The following is a 22,467-nucleotide window of genomic DNA, read 5'->3' as shown; positions in this document are numbered from 1 at the left end:
AAGTTTGCTCTTCGGAGGATTGTTACATCATCCAAGTCTTAATGTGAACGACATTAGTAATATATGACAATACTTGGAGTGTAGTGGCATTTTTAGTTTGTACGGTATGCAACATGTCCAATGGATAGCAGTTGAAACTAGTCAAGTTTTCGTGTAAACATCATTAGTCTGGGTTTCTTGGTAAACCAGTTCTAAATGGGGTGTTTCTCCCCTGCTAGGCAATGTCTGAAGACAGTTTTGGTTGTCAAGACTAGTAAGTGGGGTTGGATGTTACTTCAGGCCAGGGATGCTGCTAACACTTTATAATGCAGAAGACATCATGGCACATAAGAATTTCCAACTCAGAACGTCACTAGTGCTAGGATTGAAAAACTGTGTTCTAATCACAAAGTTGCTTTCTCGGGGGAGGCGCTTGTGGCTCAAAGGAGTAGGGCGCCAGCCCCATGTGCCAGAGGTGGTAAGTTCAAACCCAGCCACGGCCAAAAAAAAAAAAGAAAGAAAGAACTTACAAGGTTGCTTTCTCAGACCTAGCCCTCTAAGTCTACCGTAACATTGAGAATGTTGCACAAGGATGCTGACAAGAATAGAAACCTTTTTTTCTTATGTTTAAACAAGCACATGAGAAATTCCAACCTTAACTCCTTTACCACAGTCCTGACATTTGACCGGAAAAATAGAAGATGTATTTCTTTATGATGTCTGTTTTTCATCTACTCAAAGAGGATTTGTTTCTGTTTCTTTTTATCTTTACTGTTAACCTTTTCATTTTCTGTTCTTGCTATGGTTTATAGACCTGTCAGTACTTTGCTTGCATTTCTCTCTCTCTCTCTTCTGTCCTTCTCTTCCTTTCTCTCTCCCTCTTCCCTCTCTTTCTAAAAACAGGGTTTTGTTCTGTCATCCATACAGTGGCAAAAAGTATTTGCTTTGCTTTTCTATGGTCATATTTCAATTTATTTTGTAAAATGAACTTAGGTTTGTTTTTTTTTTTTAAATAGCAAGCAGAAGATTCTGAATAAAGTTAGCTTTGGGGGGGGATGTTAATATAAGCTAGTTACTTCTAAGAAAACTAAGCTCTCCCATAAATGCCTCATAATTCTGCCATTCATACAGAACTATTGTCAATACTTTTTTTTTGAGACAGAGTTTCATTATGTTGCCTTTGGTAGAGTGCTCTGGCTTCACAGCTCACAGCAATCTCTAACTCTTGGGCTTAAGTGATTCTCTTGCCTCTGCCTCCCAAATAGCTGGGACTACATGCACCTGCCACAACACCTGGCTATTTTTTTGTTGCAGTTGTCAGCAAGTGTGGGCTGGGTTTGAACCAGCCAGAATCAGTGTATGTGGCCAGTGCCCTAACCAAGGCCCCATTGTCAACACTTTTTAAAGATTATTTACAATGTAATCTCTTTATGTGACATGTGATTTGCACATTTAGCCTTAGGCAGATGGTTTTATAAGGAACAACGTAATATTTCAGCAGTGTAAAAAGTTTAAAGTTACGCAAAAAAATCATGCGTCAGACTGGTTTGCAGAATGTTGTCATAAAGTGCGAGCATAAGGTAGACACAGGTCTCATAAGGTAGACAGAGTAATCGAAATTCCATTACTTTTGGGACAGGGCACCCTCTCAACCCAGGTTTTCCCATCTCAGGGAAGAACCGGGAAGAGCAGGCTGAAAAGTGTTTTGTTACCAGAGATGAGTAAGATAGCTCTGCTGCCTATTGAGTAGGGTAGAAGCAGGCATTGGGTTGTAATCACTTCTTTTGTTTTCTGTGTTTACTTAAAGGGAGGTCTATATTTTGTGCCTAGGCATCCCTGAAATTCTCTACCCGCTCAAGAATTAAATTGATACTAGCCTGAGAACCTGTCCATTTTATTATTTTGGCCTTTCTTGAGCCATTGTAGGCACTTTAACCCATGTGTTCGAATTTTTTGCCTTTGTGGACAAATGATTTCTTTTTTTTTTTTTGAGACAGAGCCTCAAGCTATCCCCCTGGGTAGAGTGCCACGGCATCACAGTTCACAGCAACCTCCAACTCCTGGGCTCAAGCAAGTCTCCTGCCTCAGCCTCCCAAGTAGCTGGGACCACAGGCACTGGCCACAACGCCCAGCTATTTTTTGGTTGCAGCCATCATTGTTGTTTTTAGCGGGCCGGGCTGGATTTGAACTCACCACCTTAGGTGTATGTGGCTGGCACCTAAGCAACTTGAGCCACAGGTGCTGAGCCATGTGGACAAATAAGATTTCTTAAGTAAAATGATAGCTGGTGTCAGGATCTTACTTGTCCGGGTTGATATAATTAAGAAATGGGGTGGGGTCAATGAGTTTCTTCCCAGGGGGAACAATGTGAGGGTATACCGTACACTTCTGTGTGAGGGGCATAGCTACAACTTAGACTTTGCCTTACAAATGCAAGTAATATGGCCTAATTGTTCGTACCCTCATATTAATTGGAGAAAAAAAAAAAAAGAAATAGGTGCTACCATATATGTTTGTTTTGTTTTCTCTCCCTGCAGACTATAATATATACAGCACTTCATGTTAACCTTTTATATATTTTTTATAATGCATACATAAATATTTTTATAATTTATAATGACTAGATGTTTTGTTGAACACACCTCTGTACAATGTGGTGTCCTGGATTAGATAGAATTATCTGTAACTTCTGTGAAATTATCACAAACCCACCATCAAATGTTTGTGGTGTTCTAAGGTAACATGAAGCTGTATTGTAATTTTTGGGGGAATACCACACCATTGTCTAATCATAAGTTTTTGTTTGTTTGTTTTTTGTTTTTTCAGACAGAGTCTCAAGCTGTTGCCCTGGGGAGAGTGCTGTGGCATCACAGTTCACAGCAACCTCCAACTCCTGGGCTTACATGATTCTCTTGCCTCAGCCTCCCAGTAGCTGGGGCTACAGGCGCCTGCCACAATGCCCAGCTAATTTTTGGTTGCAGTTGTCATTGTTTTTTTAGCAGGCACAGGCTGGATTTGAACCTGCCACCTTTGATGTATGTGGCCGGTGCCCTGCTGACTGAGCTATAGGTGGCATCAATAAGTTTTTGATTACAACAAAAACTTTTGGAATAAAGCAAGCAGCTAGTGCAATTTAGGGTAATAGCAGTTTTCTTGAGTTTAAAATTAATGTCTTGCTATTCTAGGTCATTGAATCTTTTTATCCTGAACATATTATGTTTCGGTATTTGGATACTGGTAGATTGATCTTGTAAATTTTCCTTTATCACCAAAATATAAATTGTATATATTATTGTCAAAAAGCACATAAATGATCTTTTCCATCCTGTACATGACATTATTTTTTCATTTAAATGTTGTACATTACATCAATTTTCCTTTCAAATTTGATTTATCAGTTTAAAGAAAATATATTAGTATTTTGAATCTGGATTTGGTCATTATATTATTAATACGTAGCACTTAAGATGTGTCTGTTCGTTGGAATTTATTTATTTATTTATTTTTTTGAGACAGAGCCTCAAGCTGTACCCCTGGGTAGAGTGCTGTGGCTTCACAGCTCACAGCAACCTCCAACTCCTGGGCTCAAGCGAGTCTCCTGCCCCGCCTCCCAAGTAGCTGGGACCACAGGCGCCTGCCACAATGCCTGGCTATTTTTTGGTTGCAGCCATCATTGTTGTTTGGCGGGTCTGGGCTGGATTCGAACCTGTCACCTCAGGTGTATGTGGCTGGCACCTTAGCCACTTGAGCCACAGGTGCCAAGCCAAGCTGGAATTTAATTGTTTTAATGGGAGAAGTTGGAATTTTTATGATAAACTTAGGAAAAACTCCTGAAATATTTTCGTCACATATGATGTATTGGTTACTTCTTAGTAGTTCAACATTTATATTATAATTTGTGGAGAAAAGCATTCCCTTAGGATAGGAGTGGAAGGAAGGTGAGTCCCATTTCTACATTCCTATTTTGGGTTCTTCTGTTTTATGAACCCCCCCAGTTATCCAATCAGCTCAATTAACCTCCACTGTTTGCCTGCCTTTTTGTTTCTGTGTCAAACATCATATGCTTATTCTTCCACATTGTATTTTATAAGATGAAAAAATATTCATTGAAGAAAATTTAGGAAGTAAATAACATTTAAACAAAGTAGACTCAGCACCATTGACTGCAAGCGAGAGAATTTAATAAGATCTTCAAAAAGCAATACCATTAACACTTATTTTAAGACTTGCCACTATGTAAGGTTCTTCTCAAGGGAAATGAGATATGGAATCTTTTGTCTTTTTCTTTTTGTATCTTAAAGACATTGCTGAAATAACATAAAATGTAAACAATTTTGAAATCTGCTTTTATGATTTAAGATAACATTGTTCCTATATATTTTTTTCTTTGTGATATCACCTATTGATTTTATAGTTGTTAGGGTCATTATGTTGACAGCTGAGGAAACCTTAAGAAAGTTTCTCTAAGTAGAGGTATTAGCAAAGGCCCTGAGGCAAGAACATGCTTGTTGGTGTTAAGATAATAGCGAAGAGGAAGATGAACAAAGTTAGACTGATGGGAGGAAAGGAGGCAGATCACACAGGACTTTGTAGTCTAACCTAAATACTTTTTTTTTTTTTTTTTTTTGAGACAAAGTCTCACTGTGTCACCCTCAGTAGAAGTGCTGTAGTGTCACAGCTTACAGCAACCTTCAACTCTTGAGCTTAAGTGATTCTCTTGCCTCAGCCTCCCAAGTAGCCTGGAGTACAGGTGCCTGCCACAATGCCCAGCTATTTTTTGGTTGTAATTGTCACTGTTGTTTAGCCAGGCCTGAGCTGGGTTTGAACCGCCAACCTCTGTGTATGTTTCCAGTGTCCTAACCACTAAGCTACGGGCACTGAGCCCTAATACTTTTGATTTTATTTAGAAACAAAGTTTTTAAATTTCTATTCAGTATTTACCTCAATTTCAGAAGTGCACACCTATTTCAGAAGCGTTTTGATATCACTGATATTTTTCTCTAAAAGTAGGCAGTGTTGGGACTTACTTACATACTATTTTTGTGGGTAGAGTGCTGGCTCTTTGAAGAAATACTGGCTCCAAAGCGCAAAAGAAAAATTCATTTCTTCATTAAAAGATTTTCCTGGCTGAGCACTGTGGCTCATGCCTGTAATTCTAGTACTCTAGGAGGCTGAGGCAAGTGGATTACTCTAGCTCAGGAGTTTGAGATCAGCCTAAGAAAAAGAGACTCCTGTCTCTACTAAAAATAGAAAAATGGGCTGGCCATTGTGGTGGGCACCTGTAGTCCCAGCTATTTGGGAAGCTGAAGCAAGAGGATCTCTTCAGCTCAAGAGTTTGAGGTTGCTGTGAGCTATGATGATGCCACAGCATTCAACCCAAACAGTACAAAACTATGTCTCAAAAATAACAAAGCAGTTTCCTGCTTCTTTGAAGGTTCATGCCGACAACTTCCTTTTCTCCTTCCGGGATTTGTATGTCAGTGTCTTCCCTATGCCTATTCTTTCCTGAGAGGGAATAGACACACTCACATTTTCCTTAAGTGATTCCCTATCCCTTTTCTGCACCTTCATACTTGAGGTATGTGGTATTAACATGGTTCATAAGTCAGTGATTCTCAACTTGAATGCAAGTCATATTAAGTGAGAATTAGGGAGAAAGTGGTAACATTGACTTGGTAAAGAATACTCTCATGGAAAAAAAAGTGATTTTTATATGCTCTTGACTTGCTTTTATACTCAGATACTTACTGTGTATTTTATCTTAAAAGTCTTGTTCTTAGATTTTTTTTTTTTTGAAACAAGGTCTCACTATGTCACCCTTGGTGGAGTGCTGTGCCATCACGGCTCACAGCAACCTCAGACTCTTGGGACTACAGGCACCTGCCACAAAGCTTGGCTATTTTTTTGTTGCAGTTGTTGTTTGGCAGGCCCACGCTGGGTTCGAACCCGCCAACTCTGCCAGCTCCGCCAGCTCTGGTATAAGTGGCTAGCGCCCTAGCTGCTGAGCTACAGGCACTGAGCCTTGTTCTTGGAATTATAAAACTTGAATTTCCTGCCTTTACACACAGTGTATAAAATAAATTTACATCCTAGAAAAAAAATTTTAATGTTTGCATATTTATATGTAAAATTCATTAAACTTTTTGCAACTTAAGATTTTAAATAGCTGAATTTCTATAGAAAGCTACAGTCACTTGTAGTTAAAATTATTCTGTAAATAACCTGTTTTATCTGTTTTAGATCAGTCGTAATTTCACTTCGTCTTCTACCAAAATTGTTTGGTACTTTTCAGCAGTTTGGAAGCAGTTATGATACACACTGGATTACAATGTAAGTAAATAAAAGCAATAAAAGTATTTGTAAGATTTATTTCAAATTGTAGTTATTTATTGAGGTTTTGATAGCTTACCATCGTTTACTCTATACCAGGAAAATTTGGATTTGATGTGGTTTAAATGTTTCTTTAGGTTTCTCTGCCACTTAGCCCTGTAAAAGATTTATATTCCAATCAGTAGAAAAATCTGACTTGTTTTCTAGGTTGTTTGAGAACAGTATGATAGCAATTAATGCTCTAATTTTACAGAGACAATTTTTATTACATGTGGCTACAGTAGGAGAACTGAAGAAATTCCAAACTGAAATCAGCAGCCTTCGATGTGTTTAATTTTTCCCATTTCTGGGACTTGGTTCTAGACCTACCATTAAGTTAGGGATGATCTGGATACCACCCTATTACAGGTAGAACATCCAAAATGCCACAATCCAAAACTTTCTGAGCACCAACAGGATACTCACATATTCATTGGAGCATTTTGGATTTTGGATTTTCAGATTAGGGATGTTCAGATATTCAGAATCTTAAAAAAATCCAAAATCTGAAACACTTCTGGTCACAGGCATTTCAGACAAAGGATACTCAAAATACATTCTTTTACATGTATAGAGAACTTATGATCCATGAATCTTTAAAGAATTCTTTCAAGAATGCTTTTTTTTTTATTTTTTGAGACAGCGCCTCAAGTTGTCCCCCTGGGTAGAGTGCTGTGACATCACAGGTCATAGCAACCTCCAGCTTCTGGGCTCAAGCGAGTCTCCTGCCTCAGCCTCCCAAGTAGCTGGGACCACAGGCACCCGCCACAACACCCAGCTATTTTTTGGTTGCAGCTGTCATTATTGTTTGGTGGGCCGGGCTGGATTCGAACCCACCACCTTAGGTATATGTGACTGGTGCCTTAGCCACTTGAGCCACGAATTCTTATAAGTCTAGAGAAAGTTGGCAGCCACAAGCAATTAAAATCTAAGAAAATATGTTGTATACTTTATTCTAAATAAACTTGTGAAGAGATTTCAGAGGCATTTAAATTTCATTAACATCTTTTGAAGGATTCATTTGTGAATGAATTAGTGTGTGAATACTTCCTTCTCAAATCTAAGATTAGGTAGCATAAGTGCTTGCTTCTTTTCAAAATGAAAACATTTTAAATTTTTTAAAATTATCATTTTAAAAATTCTTGGAAGTCTGCACTGTAGTTCCAAATTGGATGAAGTTATTTCTGAATCATATCTCTGTTCTGTTTTGTTTTTTCATGTTGCTTATTCTTTATTGTTGTTCTAAAGGGAATATGTTTAACCTATACCTCTATTCTTTTTAGAATTAGAAAGTCTCTTTCTTTTGTTAATATTATGAAATCACTCTAGGGAAAGTTCTGTCTGTGTAAGGAATGTCCTAGATGCTTAAAAGCGGGGTGAGAAAAACATTTAGTATCATTGAAGTATAAGAATGATTTGAGTTCTTTTTCATTGGCTTATCTATAATCTTTAAGTGGCTGAAGTTAGAGAAAGGTCTCCCTTTGCTCAGGCTGATCTCAAACTCCAGACTTCAAGGGATCTTCCCACCTCAGCCTCCCAGAGAGCTAGGCTTATAGGCGTGAGCCGCTGCACCCAACCTAAGCAGCTGAATTCATTTATATATATATATGTATAATTTGAATATATATATATATATGCATTTTATTTTTTTAAGAGACAGAGTCTCAGTTTATCGTCCTTGGTAGAATGCCGTGGCATCACACAGCTCGCAGCAACCTCCAACTCCTAGGCTTAGGCAATTCTCTTGCTTCAGCCTCGCGAGTAGCGGGGTCTACAAGCGCCCCCCCTACAACGCTCAGCTATTTTTCATTGCAGTTTGTTCCAGACCGGGTTCCAACCTGCCACCCTTGGTATATGGGGCTGGCACCCTACCTGCTGAGCCACTGGCACAGCCCTATTTATGTATTTTTTGAGACAGAGTCTTACTCTGTTGCCCAATTAAAGTGGTGTAGCATCAGCCTCACTCATAGCAGCCTTAAACTCCTGGGCTTAAGAGATCCTCTTGACTCAGCCTCTCCCAAGTAGATGGGACTACTGTGCCTGCCACAGCTTCTGGCTAATTTTAGTAGAGACGGAGTCTCCCTCTTGGTCAAGCTGGTCTGGAACCCCTGAGCTCAAGCTGTCTTCCCACCTCAGCTTTCCAGAGTGCTAGGCTTAAAAGCATGAGCTAACACGCCCAGCCTGAAGTGGCTGTGTTTAGAATTTTAAATGCAGTAAAGGCATTCGTTTGGAGCTAACTTGGGAGAATCCGTGTTAAACAGTAGTCAATTGAGGTGGTTCATACTAAGGAGTCACATTCTTATATAAAAATGGGAGTTTCTGAAAAGTGGGTTCTTACCAAGTACCCGAACATAAATATATTGAGTTGAAGTCATTCTTACTTGTTCCTTGAATTAAGCGTAAATAAGCTCTATTAAGAGGATTTCCTAGACTTACCATTACAACATGAGACTTGTATCTTAAATCTCATAAAGCACACCACTTTTTCAAGAACTTTGTGTTCCAATGGTTCATTAGAATTGCTAACAACAAAAACCTTCATTTTTTGTGAATCCATTATGTATAGCAGTATTCAACATTAGGTATATGTTATTTTTTAAACTTACTCTAATGACTCATACTTTAAAGTTGGAAACTTTTGTCCCCAAGTCTTTCAGTAGATGTTCAGGTAGCAAACAGATAGACTTCAGGTCAGTTACTTGCCTAAAGCTGCACAGCAAGTATATTGGTTCCAAACCCAAGCTTTACTGAATATTTTCTTTTACAATTTGACTTTCATTGAGTGAAAGGTGAAAGTAGCCTATATTGAAAATATATCTATAGCAAAGACATGATTAAAATTACATTAGAAATTTTAGAGTTTTAATTCTTACGTATTTATATCTTTTAGCAGATACATTGCTAATAAAGTATAACACAAAATACATTATGCTAATTACAGAATTTTAGACCGTAGGATCTCTGAGTGTGTTCATCTCTATTTCTGGTTTTTATTCTAATATCTATTGGTTAGTTTAGAACTCTATATCTGGGTAGTTCTTTGATTTTTAAAGACATTTTTCTTAACAATAAGCAAATTATTGACATTTTAAAAATTTATAAATTTATTTTAAGCCTTCTACATGCCAGGCATCTGCTAACTATAGACCAAGGCATATATTTGTAGAGTCCTTCATTATATGGAATAGTATCATTACTTTGATATTAACTTATATTAGTCATTTATAATAGCACTCTAGTAGGAATTTTATTACTTTCAAAGGTATTGAGTATTTTGAGATTTTTTTAAAAAATTGTTTAAATTGATAAAATTAAGGAGCATTGTTTTATATTTTTTACCATTTAGCTATAAATAAAACTTGAGGCTTAGCACCTGTAGCTCAGAGGCTAGGCACCAGCCACATACACCAGAGCTGGCGGCTTTGAATCCTGCCTGGGCCTGTCAAACAATGACAATTGCAGTCACAAAATAGCTGGGTTTTGTGGCAGGCACCTGTAGTCCTAGCTACTTGGGAGGCTGAGGCAAGAAAATCGCTTAAGCCCAAGAATTTGAGGTTGCTGTGAGCTGTGATGTTACAGCACTTACCGAGGGCGACAAAGTGAGACTCGACTCAAAATTTAAAAAAAAAACAAAAACAAAAACTTGAACAAGTTGGATAATTAAAAAATTATACATATGAATTTTTTAAGATAAACATTTTATATGTCTAGCATACTTTTTTTTTTCTCTTACTCTGTTCCCTTTAAAATTATTTTTCCCTTTTAATTGGGCCAGGTGGGCAGAAAAGGAACTGAACATGATGAAGCTTTTCTTTGATAATTTGGTATACTACATTCAAACTGTAAGAGAAGGAAGACAAAAGCATGCACTGTAAGTATCTCTTAGCCATATTAAGTAGTTCAAATGTGGATTGTCCTCTCAAAGAGAATTTTCCAGTGTTCCTACTTCTGTTCTTTTATGTAGTAAATAAATGTAACAAAATTTTGTGTTAAGTTATAAAAGAAAGACTGATAGAAGTTTTTACAGTTGAAAGATTGTTAATCGAGTTACTCCTATAATTCTTAGACTTTGGGAAATGTAGCTTTATGTACATTTGAAGATGGATTAACGTTCTTTGTTGAGATTTGTTCAAAGATGTTTCTAGGAATCAAAGATAAATGTATTTTTCAGAAATCATTAATGCTTACCTTAATATATTGTTAAAATTTACAAATATTTACTTCTGAAAGAATATACTTAACAAATAGTTAATTTTAAACATTTTCTTTTGTTATTTATAGGATACTAGTATTAGGCAATTTAGGACATGTGTGGAAGATTTAAAAAGTAGTAGTATAACTAGTAATATTGTATTATATACAATATATATTGTATTTCAAAAGTCTTCTCTGGATATATTCAAGTGACTTGATAAGATTTATTGGAAATTTATGGGTAGTGGTATAGCTGTGTGTAAAGGTTCTTATAAGAACATGAATGAAAAATTAAAACGGTTTCTGTTGGTGAACTGATTGGTATAGACTGGTGCCAAAGTTGAGGAAACCAGCTCATTGTCAGTACTGGCATGTGTATCACTGAGTAAGAGAAGTAATTATAGTGCTGATTGAGAAAACCTCCACGTAGCGTACCTACACATAAATAGAAACCAAGTAGACTATACAAGTGTTCAGAAAAATGATAGACCTTTGAAGTATATTTATTCACTTCCAAAAATAATTCACTTACCTCCTCCCACAAAATAGTTCCTTCCTCAGATTTTACTACATCCTGGAGCTGTGGTCTTTAACCCTGGTTCCACAGCCTGTTAGGAACTGGGCTGCATAGCAGGAGGTGAGCAGGCAGGCAAGTGAAGCTTCATCCCTATTTAGAGTCACTTCCCTAATCACTTGCATCACTATCTGAGCTCTGCCTCCTGCCAGATACACACACAGGCCCCCACCATCCCTAAGCCCCAGTCCTCACTTCCCAGCTATGGAATAATTATCTTCCATGAAATGGGTCCCTGGTGTAAACAAAGTTGGGGACTGCTGTGTACTAACACTTTCTTTTCTCTTCTTTTTTTTTTTTTTTGAGATACAGTTTTAATTTGTCACCCTTGGTAGAGTGCTATGGTATCATAGCTCACAGCAACCTCAAACACTTGGGCTCAAGCAATTCTCTTGCCTCCACCTCTCTAGTAGGTGGGAATATAGGCCCAGCCATTTTTTGTTTGTTTGTTTGTTTAGCAGGCCTGCATTGGGTTCGAACCCATCAGTCCCAGTGCATATGGCTGGTGCCTTCAGCGCCACCCTGTACCACCACTTTCTGAGACACCTAAAACTTGAAGACTTGAGGCTTTTTTACATTTTTATTTCTGAATGTGAATGATAATGATTTTTAAAAGTAGCCAATGTTCATTGATAATTTACTGTGTACCAGATACCATTTAAGTACGCATTTTTAAGGTACATAGTAACGCATTTGAGGTAGGCAGTCTCATTTTAGAAATGAGAGCACTGAAGCTGTGAAACAGCAAAACTTTCCCAAGTTTACACATTAAAGAGTAGAGCTAGCATTTGTACCCAGTCTGTTTCTAGAACTCCTTTTGTTTTTTCCAAATTATATAAGTCAAGTGCTTAAACCTCATTCTTGGTTTTTTTTTTCTTTTTTTAAATTTTAGATTACTGTGAGGGTATAATTAAATTACAGTTTTTGGATTTGCTAGGAGTCCCTATTTTACTTGCGTCCCACACCCAAAAGTTACGCCATATACCTTTACATTGTGCCCATTAAATGGAAGCACACAGAACTCATTCTTGAATGCTACATTATATTGCCATCAGACTCTACCTATCTTATTAATAATATTAAAATATATTCATGTCTTCTCATAAGCTGACATTTTTACCAACACAGCTTTTGTCCTCATAACCACCTCTGAGTCAGGCTTCTTGCCTTGAGTCCCTTCCTGTCCTGGTTCATTTCTTACCCCTGTCAAATTAGGAAGGTAGTATAGTATTGGGGAAAAGCACATGGTTGTGAGAATCATGCAGACCAGGCTTTAGGTTATAAATCTATTATTTTAACCTTTTTTCAGTTATTTACTTCTCTGATGTAAATTCCACATATTTACCTTATAAGTTCTTAGAGGAATTAATTCTACCTGGCACATAGATTGTGTAAATTATAGTTACTTGGCTAAAACAAATAATACATGATATGCAACAAATAAGAACTCTGCCATGTACCCTCTTTCAGATTCTTCATTGAATAAAAAGTAAAACACCACTCTCTTTGGACTAGTATCTTTGGCCCTCTAAGATTAAACTCAATTTACCTTTCCAGTTTTATTGTTCATATGATTTTGTTATGCGTTTTTTTCTAGAAGCCTACCAAATTATTTCTGAGGTATTTTCAAATGTACTCTATTCCATAGATTTGCTTACAAAGCTCTTCCCTCTTCGTAGGATGCATTTTTTCTGATCGTATTACAATTCTAATAGTCTATATCTTTCTTCAGTTACTCCTCTTAAAGCAGAGTTTGAGGGTAATAGTAGCTTCCTGAATCTGAGCATTTCCATACATACTCCATTAAAATCATAAGATTAATAAGGAACACATGACCAATATCTTTAGCATTTTTGAAAACAGGGAATTCAGATTATTGTCAGTAAAGAAATACCACTCATGAATTTGAAGAACAGAGCAGGAATGAGAAGTTTAAGAGAGAGGAGTGGAAGACATAAATGAATTATCCTCATAAAGAAAATGTTCAGCATTAAGTGCCTAAAATAAACAGAGGTCTGAGGCTTGATTGTCCACTGCATTGAGTGCAGGGAAGTTACTCACTTTTTTTTTTTTGGCCGGGGCTAGGTTTGAATCCGCCACCTCCAGTATATGGGGCTGGCACCCTACTCCTTTGAGCCACAGCCGCTGCCCAAGTTACCTACTTTTTTAATGGAATCAGGTGAAGCCTCACAAAATTGTTTCTGTGTTGAAAAAGTCAAATAGAGGTGTGGTGTTCCTTGGAGATGATTTCTGTATTTTCCTAGGTTATTTTCCTTCCTGCTCTTTAGTCTGCCTTGTTGCCTTGCATTTTAGGAAAATAAAACCCTAAAACAGAGAGATGTTATCTGGATAGTTTTGGTATAACTTCTTTCTTCACACTGTAAAATGGAGTTATCCACTGGTTACTCTTTGTTAAAACATAACTGATTTCATTAATTTTGTGGCACTTTTTTTTTTTTTTTTCAGTGAGGATTGTAGTAATTAAGTTCTGAAATTTTCTCCCAGGGTAAGAAAAAGATTCTGTGACATGAATCATGATGATTAATCTCAAAACCCTATATGTGTCAACATTTAGACTAAAAAGAGACCCTTTTTTTTAAGGCATTAGTCTGTCACTAAAGTTTTATGCCTATAGAGAGACTATTCTTGTCATCTACTTCCTTTAATGTCAGAAGTCATGAACAAGTTCATGAGAATCAGAGAAACAAGTTCATGACATCAGTGTAGATGTCATCTTTGCTTAGCATCCCAAGGAATTTTTCTTACTGGTGGTTTCAGCAGCCCCTGCGACCCTGATGAAGCAGGCATAGTTCTTTGAAGTTTTGAGTTAAGGGCTATAGTATAGAAGCTGAAGAAGAGGGTATAAAGGGACTGGACACAATGCCTTTGTGGTTATGAGTCCCTTACTCTGAGATGCAAGTATAGGAGAAGTAGTATTCAGGATATAAAGTCACTGCATATGAAGTACAGTCTTCATTCCTGTATTATGTCTAAGATTGATATCCCCTAGACTTAGACTCAGAGCAACACAGTAACTTAAAATCACAGACTAATGAGTGATGGAGCTCATATATCAATCTATGCTCTCTAAGGCTGCTACTACAAAAATCTCAGTCTTTTTAGTTAACAACTGTAAAAAACTGTTCTTGAATTTTATCCAGGTTGCATTCTATTCTGAGAGTTACTACATTTCCTGTCCCCCCTCATACCTTGCCATGTGTATTTTCATCTTCACAAAGGGCACTACAACATTAGTGAGGCAAAAGTTCATCTTTTCTTTGCCAACATTAATAAGAAACCCTAAAGGTATGTTCAGTGAATTCAGTCTTTAGAAAATTTTAATATTAAAATTCAATAGTAAATTTAGTGTAATTTTGGGAAGCTTTTGAAATTTTCCACTTGAGGATTACAGAAAATTGAAATAACATGCCCTTTGACCTTCTGCAAGCTAGAATATGGATGAGGGCTTAGACTGGCTGCTGCCTTATGTTGACAAAACAGTTTAAGCAGTTCATTCACAATCTGTTGATCTATAATGGAACTCATGATCAATTTAGGTTCATTGATTGGGTGCTCATATATTGAGGGAGCTAGAACGTTGTGATATTACAAATACTGTTCACTGGGTTGCTAGAGGAATTCTAAAATGCCTACCTGATTATTACTTCTGCCCCTACTTTGCTCTCCCCAACACCTTTCTGTGACTTTCTTTCCCATCCAGAACAATTCCAAACTGCTTAGACATTGGGATTGGCTATAGTCTGGCCTTTGTCTGCCTTTTCATACTATCTGCTGTACTTTTTACTGGCAGACTAACACTTGTTAAATTTCCAGAAAACCATACTTAATAAGTTTACAGAGCAACTCTTAAATCAACCATTGAATCTTATATACATGAATTATAATTATTTAGATTTGAAATAACTGTCAAAAATGTATTAAGTATATTCTTTATGGATTAGCTTTATGGAAATAATATTTTGTTAGTATTTTTTGTTTAAGGAATATAGTATTATCACTGTATGGACAATGATATGAAACATGTAGTTTTTAGATGAAGATGTTTTTAACTTGTTAAGTATTCCAATTTTTGTGCCTATCACAATTTTAAAATCACATTATTTCTTTTGCTCTACTGTTGAGTTTTTCTGTACTAAGTTTGGAAGTAAATTTTGTTTTAATTTAGAAATTTTTATAATATATAAAAATATAAATAGCATAAGTTTGGCTATATATTTTGGCTTTCTGAATGCTTTTTACATAACAAAAATGCATAGTTAAAAGAGTTAGGATTATTAAAATACAATTTTGCTACTTTGGTATAAGTTATGATTAAGACCACTAAATTTTTAATTGTAGATAATTAATTTTAATGACTTTTAAATTGCAGGTACAGTCATAGTGCTGAGGTTCAAGTTCGACTTCAATTCTTGACTTGTGTATTTTCAACTCTAGGATCTCCTGATCATTTCAGTAAGTTTTTAAATTAGTGTATTCTGAATTAAGTTTTGACTGTTGGAAGGGTGTGGTTATAAATATCCCCCTTTTGAAATTAGAATTTTTGTTATAATGTTCAAAACTTTGGCACAAAGTCACTGAATAAGCACATTAATAACCATTGGTATTTTTTTGCAAGCTCTATGATTGCAATTATACAGTGTTGAAAATAATTATCTCTGTTTCACAGCATTGTGTTTGCTAAGCTTCCAAATACTGAGTATCTTCTCACTATGTAGGGCAGTGGTTCTCAACCTTCCTAATGCCGTGATGTCTTTTCATTGTGACAAAGGGGTCGCAACCCACAGGTTGAGAACCGCTGATGTAGGACGTTGTGAGTATTCCCCTGACACCATCTTTTCTTGGTTCCATCTCTGCAAACTTCTCAATGTATCAAAGACTCATTTCAAGAACAAAATATTTGGGATAAGAGAACATACCTCTTTAGGATATAGTATTCTTTTATTTCTTTTATTACCTTTGGTTGTAGAATTTTGCTATCACTTTGGTTGGAGTGAGCCATTGTTTATGTATTATTACCAGAGCTAATCATTTTTTTAAAATGTTTTAAAAAATCGAGACAGATTCTTACTAACTGTTGCCCAGGCCAGAGTGCAGTAGTGTCATCATGGCTCACTGCCACCTCCCAACTTCTGGGCTCAAGTGATCCCTCTTTTTCAGCCTCCTGAGTTACTGGGACTGCACATCATCAAGCCCAGCTAATTTTTAAATTTTTTTGTAGAGACAGGGTCATTATATTGCCTAGGCTGGTCTTGAATTCCTAGACTCAAGCAGTCCTTGTGCCCGGCTTCCCAAAGTGCTAAGGATTATATGTGTGATCCACTTCTCATGGACCAGGGCTAATCTTTTAAAAATTGGTTAGCTTCATAGGTGGTGGAGACATTCAGAAGTTCTAGTTTTATTAGTGTAATTTAAAACTATTTCCTTGACAGTTATTTGTTTTTAGAAGTAGGGATTGGTCTGGTATATTCAGAATGTGAACCACATCCAATGCTAGATGTTCTCACCAGAGAAGGAGCAAACTTCAATTCTGTTGGCCAAAGTTCCTTTTCTCTTGCTATAGTGATTATGTTATCTTTCACTCGTACTCCCTTTCTGTGTATCCATGTCAAACAAACCTCACTTGTTAGATGGATAGCCTTTCTTTAGCTATGGATAATATAGTCAAACTGACAGGTGCCTGAGAGGTATCCTCATGACTTTCACGTCTATAGCTGTGCTTGAAATACATTTTGTTTATTTTACCAGATTTATAATTTTTTTCTTTCTGTTCAAACTATTTGTGATAAATGCCACTAACATTGTAATACCAACAGGCTTCAAAAGTAAGCTACCTATTTTTGATAGGAATCTTTTGTTTCATGTTATTAGGTCATTTGTTTGACCTATTATGGCTTATAATGTATAAGAAATAAGTAATGGGCAGCGCCTATGGCTCAGTGGGTAGGATGCCGGCCCCATATACTGAGGGTGGCAGATTTGAACCTGGCGCCAGCCAAACTGCAACCAAAAACTAGCTGGGCATTGTGGCAGGCGCCTGTAGTCCCAGCTACTTGGGAAGCTAAGGGAAGAGAATGACCTAAGCCCAGGAGTTGGAGGATGCTGTGAGCTTTGACTTCACGGCACTTTACTGATGGCAATAAAGTGCCATCAGGCACTAAAAAAGAAATAAGTAATGTAAAATATAGCACAACCAATCTACAGGGAGAAGTCAAACTAAAATAGATAAGGTCAACATAAATAATATGACCAGTATATTTCATGTTTGTTTCATTTTACATAGTGTAGATTCTTATGTATGGATTTAGCTACTGTGCAGATAATATCAAAAGAAAATTTCCCTTTTCTCATTTCACAGTTATACTTCTCTTTTTGGTACATTTCCTATTGTCATAATGTGCTTACTCAATAGTTACAGGTAATTAATTGCATGCACTATATATCAGTACTCATTTTCAATATTTCAATAATTATAGTTTTATACAAATTTAGAACAACAAAAGATTGTTGCCTGTGGAATGTGGATAGGTGATTCAGCCAGTTATGAATGTACTTCTGTTTTATTATATAGTTCACTATAATTAAACTGGATACTCTTTTGATGACTCTTCTCCATTTTCTTTATCTCACTCTTGATTATTTGATGTATTTAAATTTAATGTATACTAAAGGTTTCTAGTTCATGTTTACTCCTAGAGGCATAAAATTCTTAGAACAAATAATCTACACATTATTTCTATGAGAAACTGATAGAATACTTGTTTTACTGGTAAAACTCTTTAGAGTGATATTACTACTAAATGAATATTTTCAGAGGCGTTTTTCCATATTCTAGCATCTTATCTACTTTCCCAATAAAAAGAGAGGTTTCTTGTGAATATACCGCACCTTCATGTCCATTCTTGTTTCTGGGGAACCACACTGTATGATAATACTTCAGAAATCTATGAAGCTTTGAAGTTTTTATTCTAATCTTTTGGAGTGTATCTCATTTATCCATATTCAAACTTCTGAATTCCTATAAAATGTTCTCTTTCAGTCCTTATAGTTCATTATTTGTCTTTTGTCTGCCACACTTAGGAATCCTTTATTACTCGGATCAAAGTACCTTACATGTTTTGTCCCAGTGGTATGGCTCCCTAGCTAATTGTTTCCTCTGATGTGTAGTTGTCTGTCATAGGATTTTTTTTTTAATTTACAGAAATAATGCTTATTTATCTCCTTTATACAAATAATGACCTTTGAAAGTGGCATCCATTCTGTAATCCTCAAACCTTAAAACTGATACCTCAGTTTTTAGGGTTATCTTCTCTAATCGTTTTTACTATAATAAAAATATCTCTATTTTAAGGAGAATGCTTTTCTATAGCAAATGGCTTTTCTAGAATACTTTGTAAGTTGTGTCTTTTATGGTGATATGGGTTATATTTAACTACATTTTGAAAACAAATTATGGAAAATTCTTATAAAATATTTTTTATAAAATGTTGTATCTCCTTCATATTTCTGGAGCTATATTGGTGCTTCTAATATATTCAGTAAGGGCTAAAATGTTGTATGTGCCATGTTCAAAGTTTTCCAAACAGGAAGACATAAAGAATTGTTAATGGAGTAGTATATATTTCAGACATACTTTATGTAAATACACTGCACTAAGTCCTTAAATAATACCTTTTTGTTATAATATTGATGAGGAGAAAAATTGATTCCTGGCCTGGGCCACTGTCTTTAGAGTTTGCACGCTCTCCCCTTCTCTGCCTGGGTTTTCTCTTTGTACACCAGTGTTTTCTCAAGATGTGCACGTTAGCATCGTTGGCATGTCTGTATAGTCTCAGTGTGAGTGAGTGTGGGGCTGTGTGTTTATGTGTGCCCTATGTTGGGATGGTGTTGCATCAAAGGTTTGTGCCTTGTGCTGTGCTGCCAGGGTAGACCCTAGCCACTCTTCAAATAAAGTGGATTGGAGAATGAATGAATAAATACACGTTACTATAAAACAAAAATTCATAAAGTCTGTGATAATAATACAAATGCATGGCAATAAATGTGATATGAAAGCATTCAGTAGTCTGTCATATTTGTTCTTGTTTTTGAATTGCATGCTGGTAGGAGATCCAGTCATTCCTTGGGTGAATTTACCTAAAATTGGGTAAATTATAATCTTGTTTTTATTCACACATTTCAAGTGTTTTGAGTCTTTATTTAGACGTTTGATTTTGTTTTTTTGACCAGAAATATGCCATAGGAATTTAACTCTTATATAGTTAACACATGGGAAAATTGGTTTTGTTTCCAAGAATTTGTTCATGATATAAAGTGAGGAATTACTGTATGCACATGCATAGACATACATACACCTAAAAGAAGACATGTAATTGTTTTTTCATAGTTAATAAAGTATAAAATTTGTAACTTTTGTCTAGGATTAAGTCTAGAGCAAGTTGACATTTTATGGCATTGTTTAGTAGAAGATTCTGAGTGTTATGATGATGCACTCCACTGGTTTTTAAATCAAGTTCGAAGTAAGGATCAACATGCTATGGGAATGGAAACCTACAAACATCTTTTCCTAGAGAAGGTAATTTTATTTCCTGACAGTGTTATATATATTGTTTTACCATATTCCCTTTTTATCTCTTTATTTATGAACTCTATAGTGTTTTTATTTTTCTTTTCTGACATAGTTTTTATTAAAGTAGACAAAAGTACTGATTTGTATGACAAATCATACTGTCTAGTATGATTTTTTTGGTATTTGGACTTTATTGTAATTTTGTCACTGTTTATATATACTATATAAATGAATACTTATAAGTGAATACTTGTAATGATTACTTAGTTTATATTTACAAAAGTGTTCTATTCATTAAAGTACTTAAACAATAAGCAGAATAATTCTTAGGGCGGTATTAATTAGAACTGTTGTGATTTCGTTGTTGTTGTTGTTGTTTTTTTAATCATTAATAATATATAGTCCAGTTTATGGGGATGATGCTCAACTGGCTATGATTTGAGTCAAGTAAGTTAATCTCCAGATTTGTAGATCCCTGGAAAGGCCTATCAAGATGTATTATCAGTGATAAAAAAGGTGTTCCACTATTTGTTCACCTTTACCAGATGTCACTGTTAGTTCAGTGGTAATTTTCCTAAATAAAACTAATTTCATTTGAATTTTGAAAATAAAGCAATAGACTTTTATTTTCATGTTTATTTTTGAGGTTTTGTACCCACTCTGCAAACTCTGACGATATCTCCATGATGGAATTAAGTACATGTAAATGAGTTTTAGTACATACAAACTAAGTCACTTAATAGATCCAAAACAAAGCTACAAATAAAACTTGAGCAATTTTAAATTTTACCCCCTGACTTCAACACAAACTATACTTATAGCTGTACATCTCATAAATGTGTATGGTATAGATATACAATGGATGACAATGTTTTTATTCACTTCTTCTAATTTGAGTTTTTATACATCTAGAATATAGAAACACATACTAGACAGGCTTTGGTTCTTACCTAAATAAAATTTTAATTGAATTGTTTTCTCTTTTACTTTTTAAAGTATCAGTAAAAATTTAAACTGATACATTTTTTTCTAAAATGTTTGCAGTAACATTAAATTTGTTTATTTCAATCTAAAAAACAACTGTTAATGTCATACTAAATTAGCTTTAAATTTTCTTTCTTAGATGCCCCAGCTAAAACCTGAAACAATTAGCATGACTGGCTTAAACCTATTTCAGCATCTCTGTAACTTGGCTCGATTGGCTACCAGTGCCTATGACGGTGGTTCAAACTCTGAGGTATGGATTTAGACTTACTCTGTTAGGTCAATTTACAGAACTTCTACTGTATTCTATAAGTTGACTCCCCCAAGAGACTAGGCCTGCTGTACTGATATGTACTTGTAGTGCATATCTGACCTATAAAAATTAAGTCACCTTAAAAAGATAGTCAATGCAGAGAGGTAGTCAGCTGTGGAGGTTGTATTGTATTCCTTTTAGTCCTTATCAGATTTGGTGATTTATTTTTATTTTTATTTATTTTTTTTGTAGAGACAAGAGTCTCACTTTATTGCTCTTGGTAGAGTGCTGTGGCATCACAGCTCACAGCAGCCTCCAACTCCTTGGCTTGAGCAATTCTCTAGCCTCAGCCTCCCAAATAGCTAAGACTACAAGTGCCCACCACAACACTCAGCTATTTTTTGGTTGCAGTTCGGCTGGGGTCAGGTTTGAACCCACCACCCTCGGTATATGGGGCCAGCACCCTACTCACTGAGGCACAGGCACTGCCCTGGTAATTTGTTTTTTTAATTGTCAAAGATGACTTTGGTTGTGCTTAATGGAAACCTATTAACATGGTCCTAGATTTATAAAGAGGCCATCTGAATGTTTGTTTAGTTGCCTAGAAGTTCCTTGATAATTCAGTAAAGTATTTTATGTTACATAGAAGGGTGATTTATCTCAAATCTTATTTTTACACCATTTGGTATGGCCAAGCTTTTAGTTCCTCTGGGCAATTTAATTCCAGAATTAGTAACCTCTCTCTCTCTCTTTTTTTTTTTTTAAGAGACAGAGTCTTGGGGCAGCACCTGTGGCTTAGTGGGAAGGGTGCCAGCCCCATATGCCAAGGGTGGTAGGTTCAAACCTGGCCCGGACCAAACTGTAAGAACAACAAAAAATAAATTAAGGCTCGGAGCCTATAGCTCAACCGGCTAAGGCGCCAGCCACGTACACCTAAGGTGGCAGGTTCGAATCCCCAGCCTGGACCCGCCAAACAACAATGACGGCTGCAACCAAAAAATAGCCGGTTGTGGCGGGCGCCTGTGGTCCCAGCTACTTGGGAGGCGGAGGCAGGAGACTCGCTCAAGCCCAGGAGTTGGAGGTTGCTGTGAGCTGTAATGCCACGGCACTCTACCCAGGGGGACAGCTTGAGGCTCTGTCTCAAAAAAAAATAAATAAATAAATTAAAAATAAGTAATCTTGGTTGTAGACTAGAAGAGGAGAACCAAATCTGTAGTAATTTTAAAATAATAATAAAATAAAGTAAAAGACAAGAGTCTCACTTTATTGCCCTTGGTAGAGTGCCGTGGCATCACAAAGCTCACAGCAACCTCTAACTCTTGGGCATAAGCGATTCTCTTGCCTCAGCCTCCCAAGTAGCTGAGACTACAGGCACCTGCCACAACACCCAGCTATTTTTATTTTATTTTATTTTATTTTTTCAGTTTGGCCGGGCCGGGTTTGAAACTGCTACCCTCTGTATATGGGGCCGGCACCCTACTCACTGAGCCACAGGTGCCACCCTATAATCTGTCTTTTATGATTGAA

The 22,467-nt window shown here is 36.3% G+C and overlaps 1 protein-coding gene across 4 annotated transcripts in view; it reads left to right on the top strand.

Moving 5' to 3' along the window:
• Positions 1 to 22,467, top strand: part of USP34 (ubiquitin specific peptidase 34) — a 255,697-nt gene that overhangs the window by 102,802 nt on the left and 130,428 nt on the right. For all 4 annotated transcript variants that reach the window (XM_023512071.1, XM_012804030.2, XM_023512069.1 and 1 more), the window contains 5 exons: positions 6,220 to 6,309; positions 10,124 to 10,219; positions 15,507 to 15,589; positions 19,555 to 19,709; positions 20,827 to 20,940. In XM_023512071.1, coding sequence (XP_023367839.1) covers positions 6,220 to 6,309; positions 10,124 to 10,219; positions 15,507 to 15,589; positions 19,555 to 19,709; positions 20,827 to 20,940 — 538 coding nt within the window. The remainder of the gene's footprint in view (positions 1 to 6,219; positions 6,310 to 10,123; positions 10,220 to 15,506; positions 15,590 to 19,554; positions 19,710 to 20,826; positions 20,941 to 22,467) is intronic.

The sequence above is a fragment of the Otolemur garnettii genome, unplaced genomic scaffold (genome assembly GCF_000181295.1).
Source record: "Otolemur garnettii isolate 467f Iridium unplaced genomic scaffold, OtoGar3 scaffold00024, whole genome shotgun sequence".
Classification (NCBI taxonomy): domain Eukaryota; kingdom Metazoa; phylum Chordata; class Mammalia; order Primates; family Galagidae; genus Otolemur; species Otolemur garnettii.
This window is presented reverse-complemented; position numbering and strand designations above follow the sequence as displayed.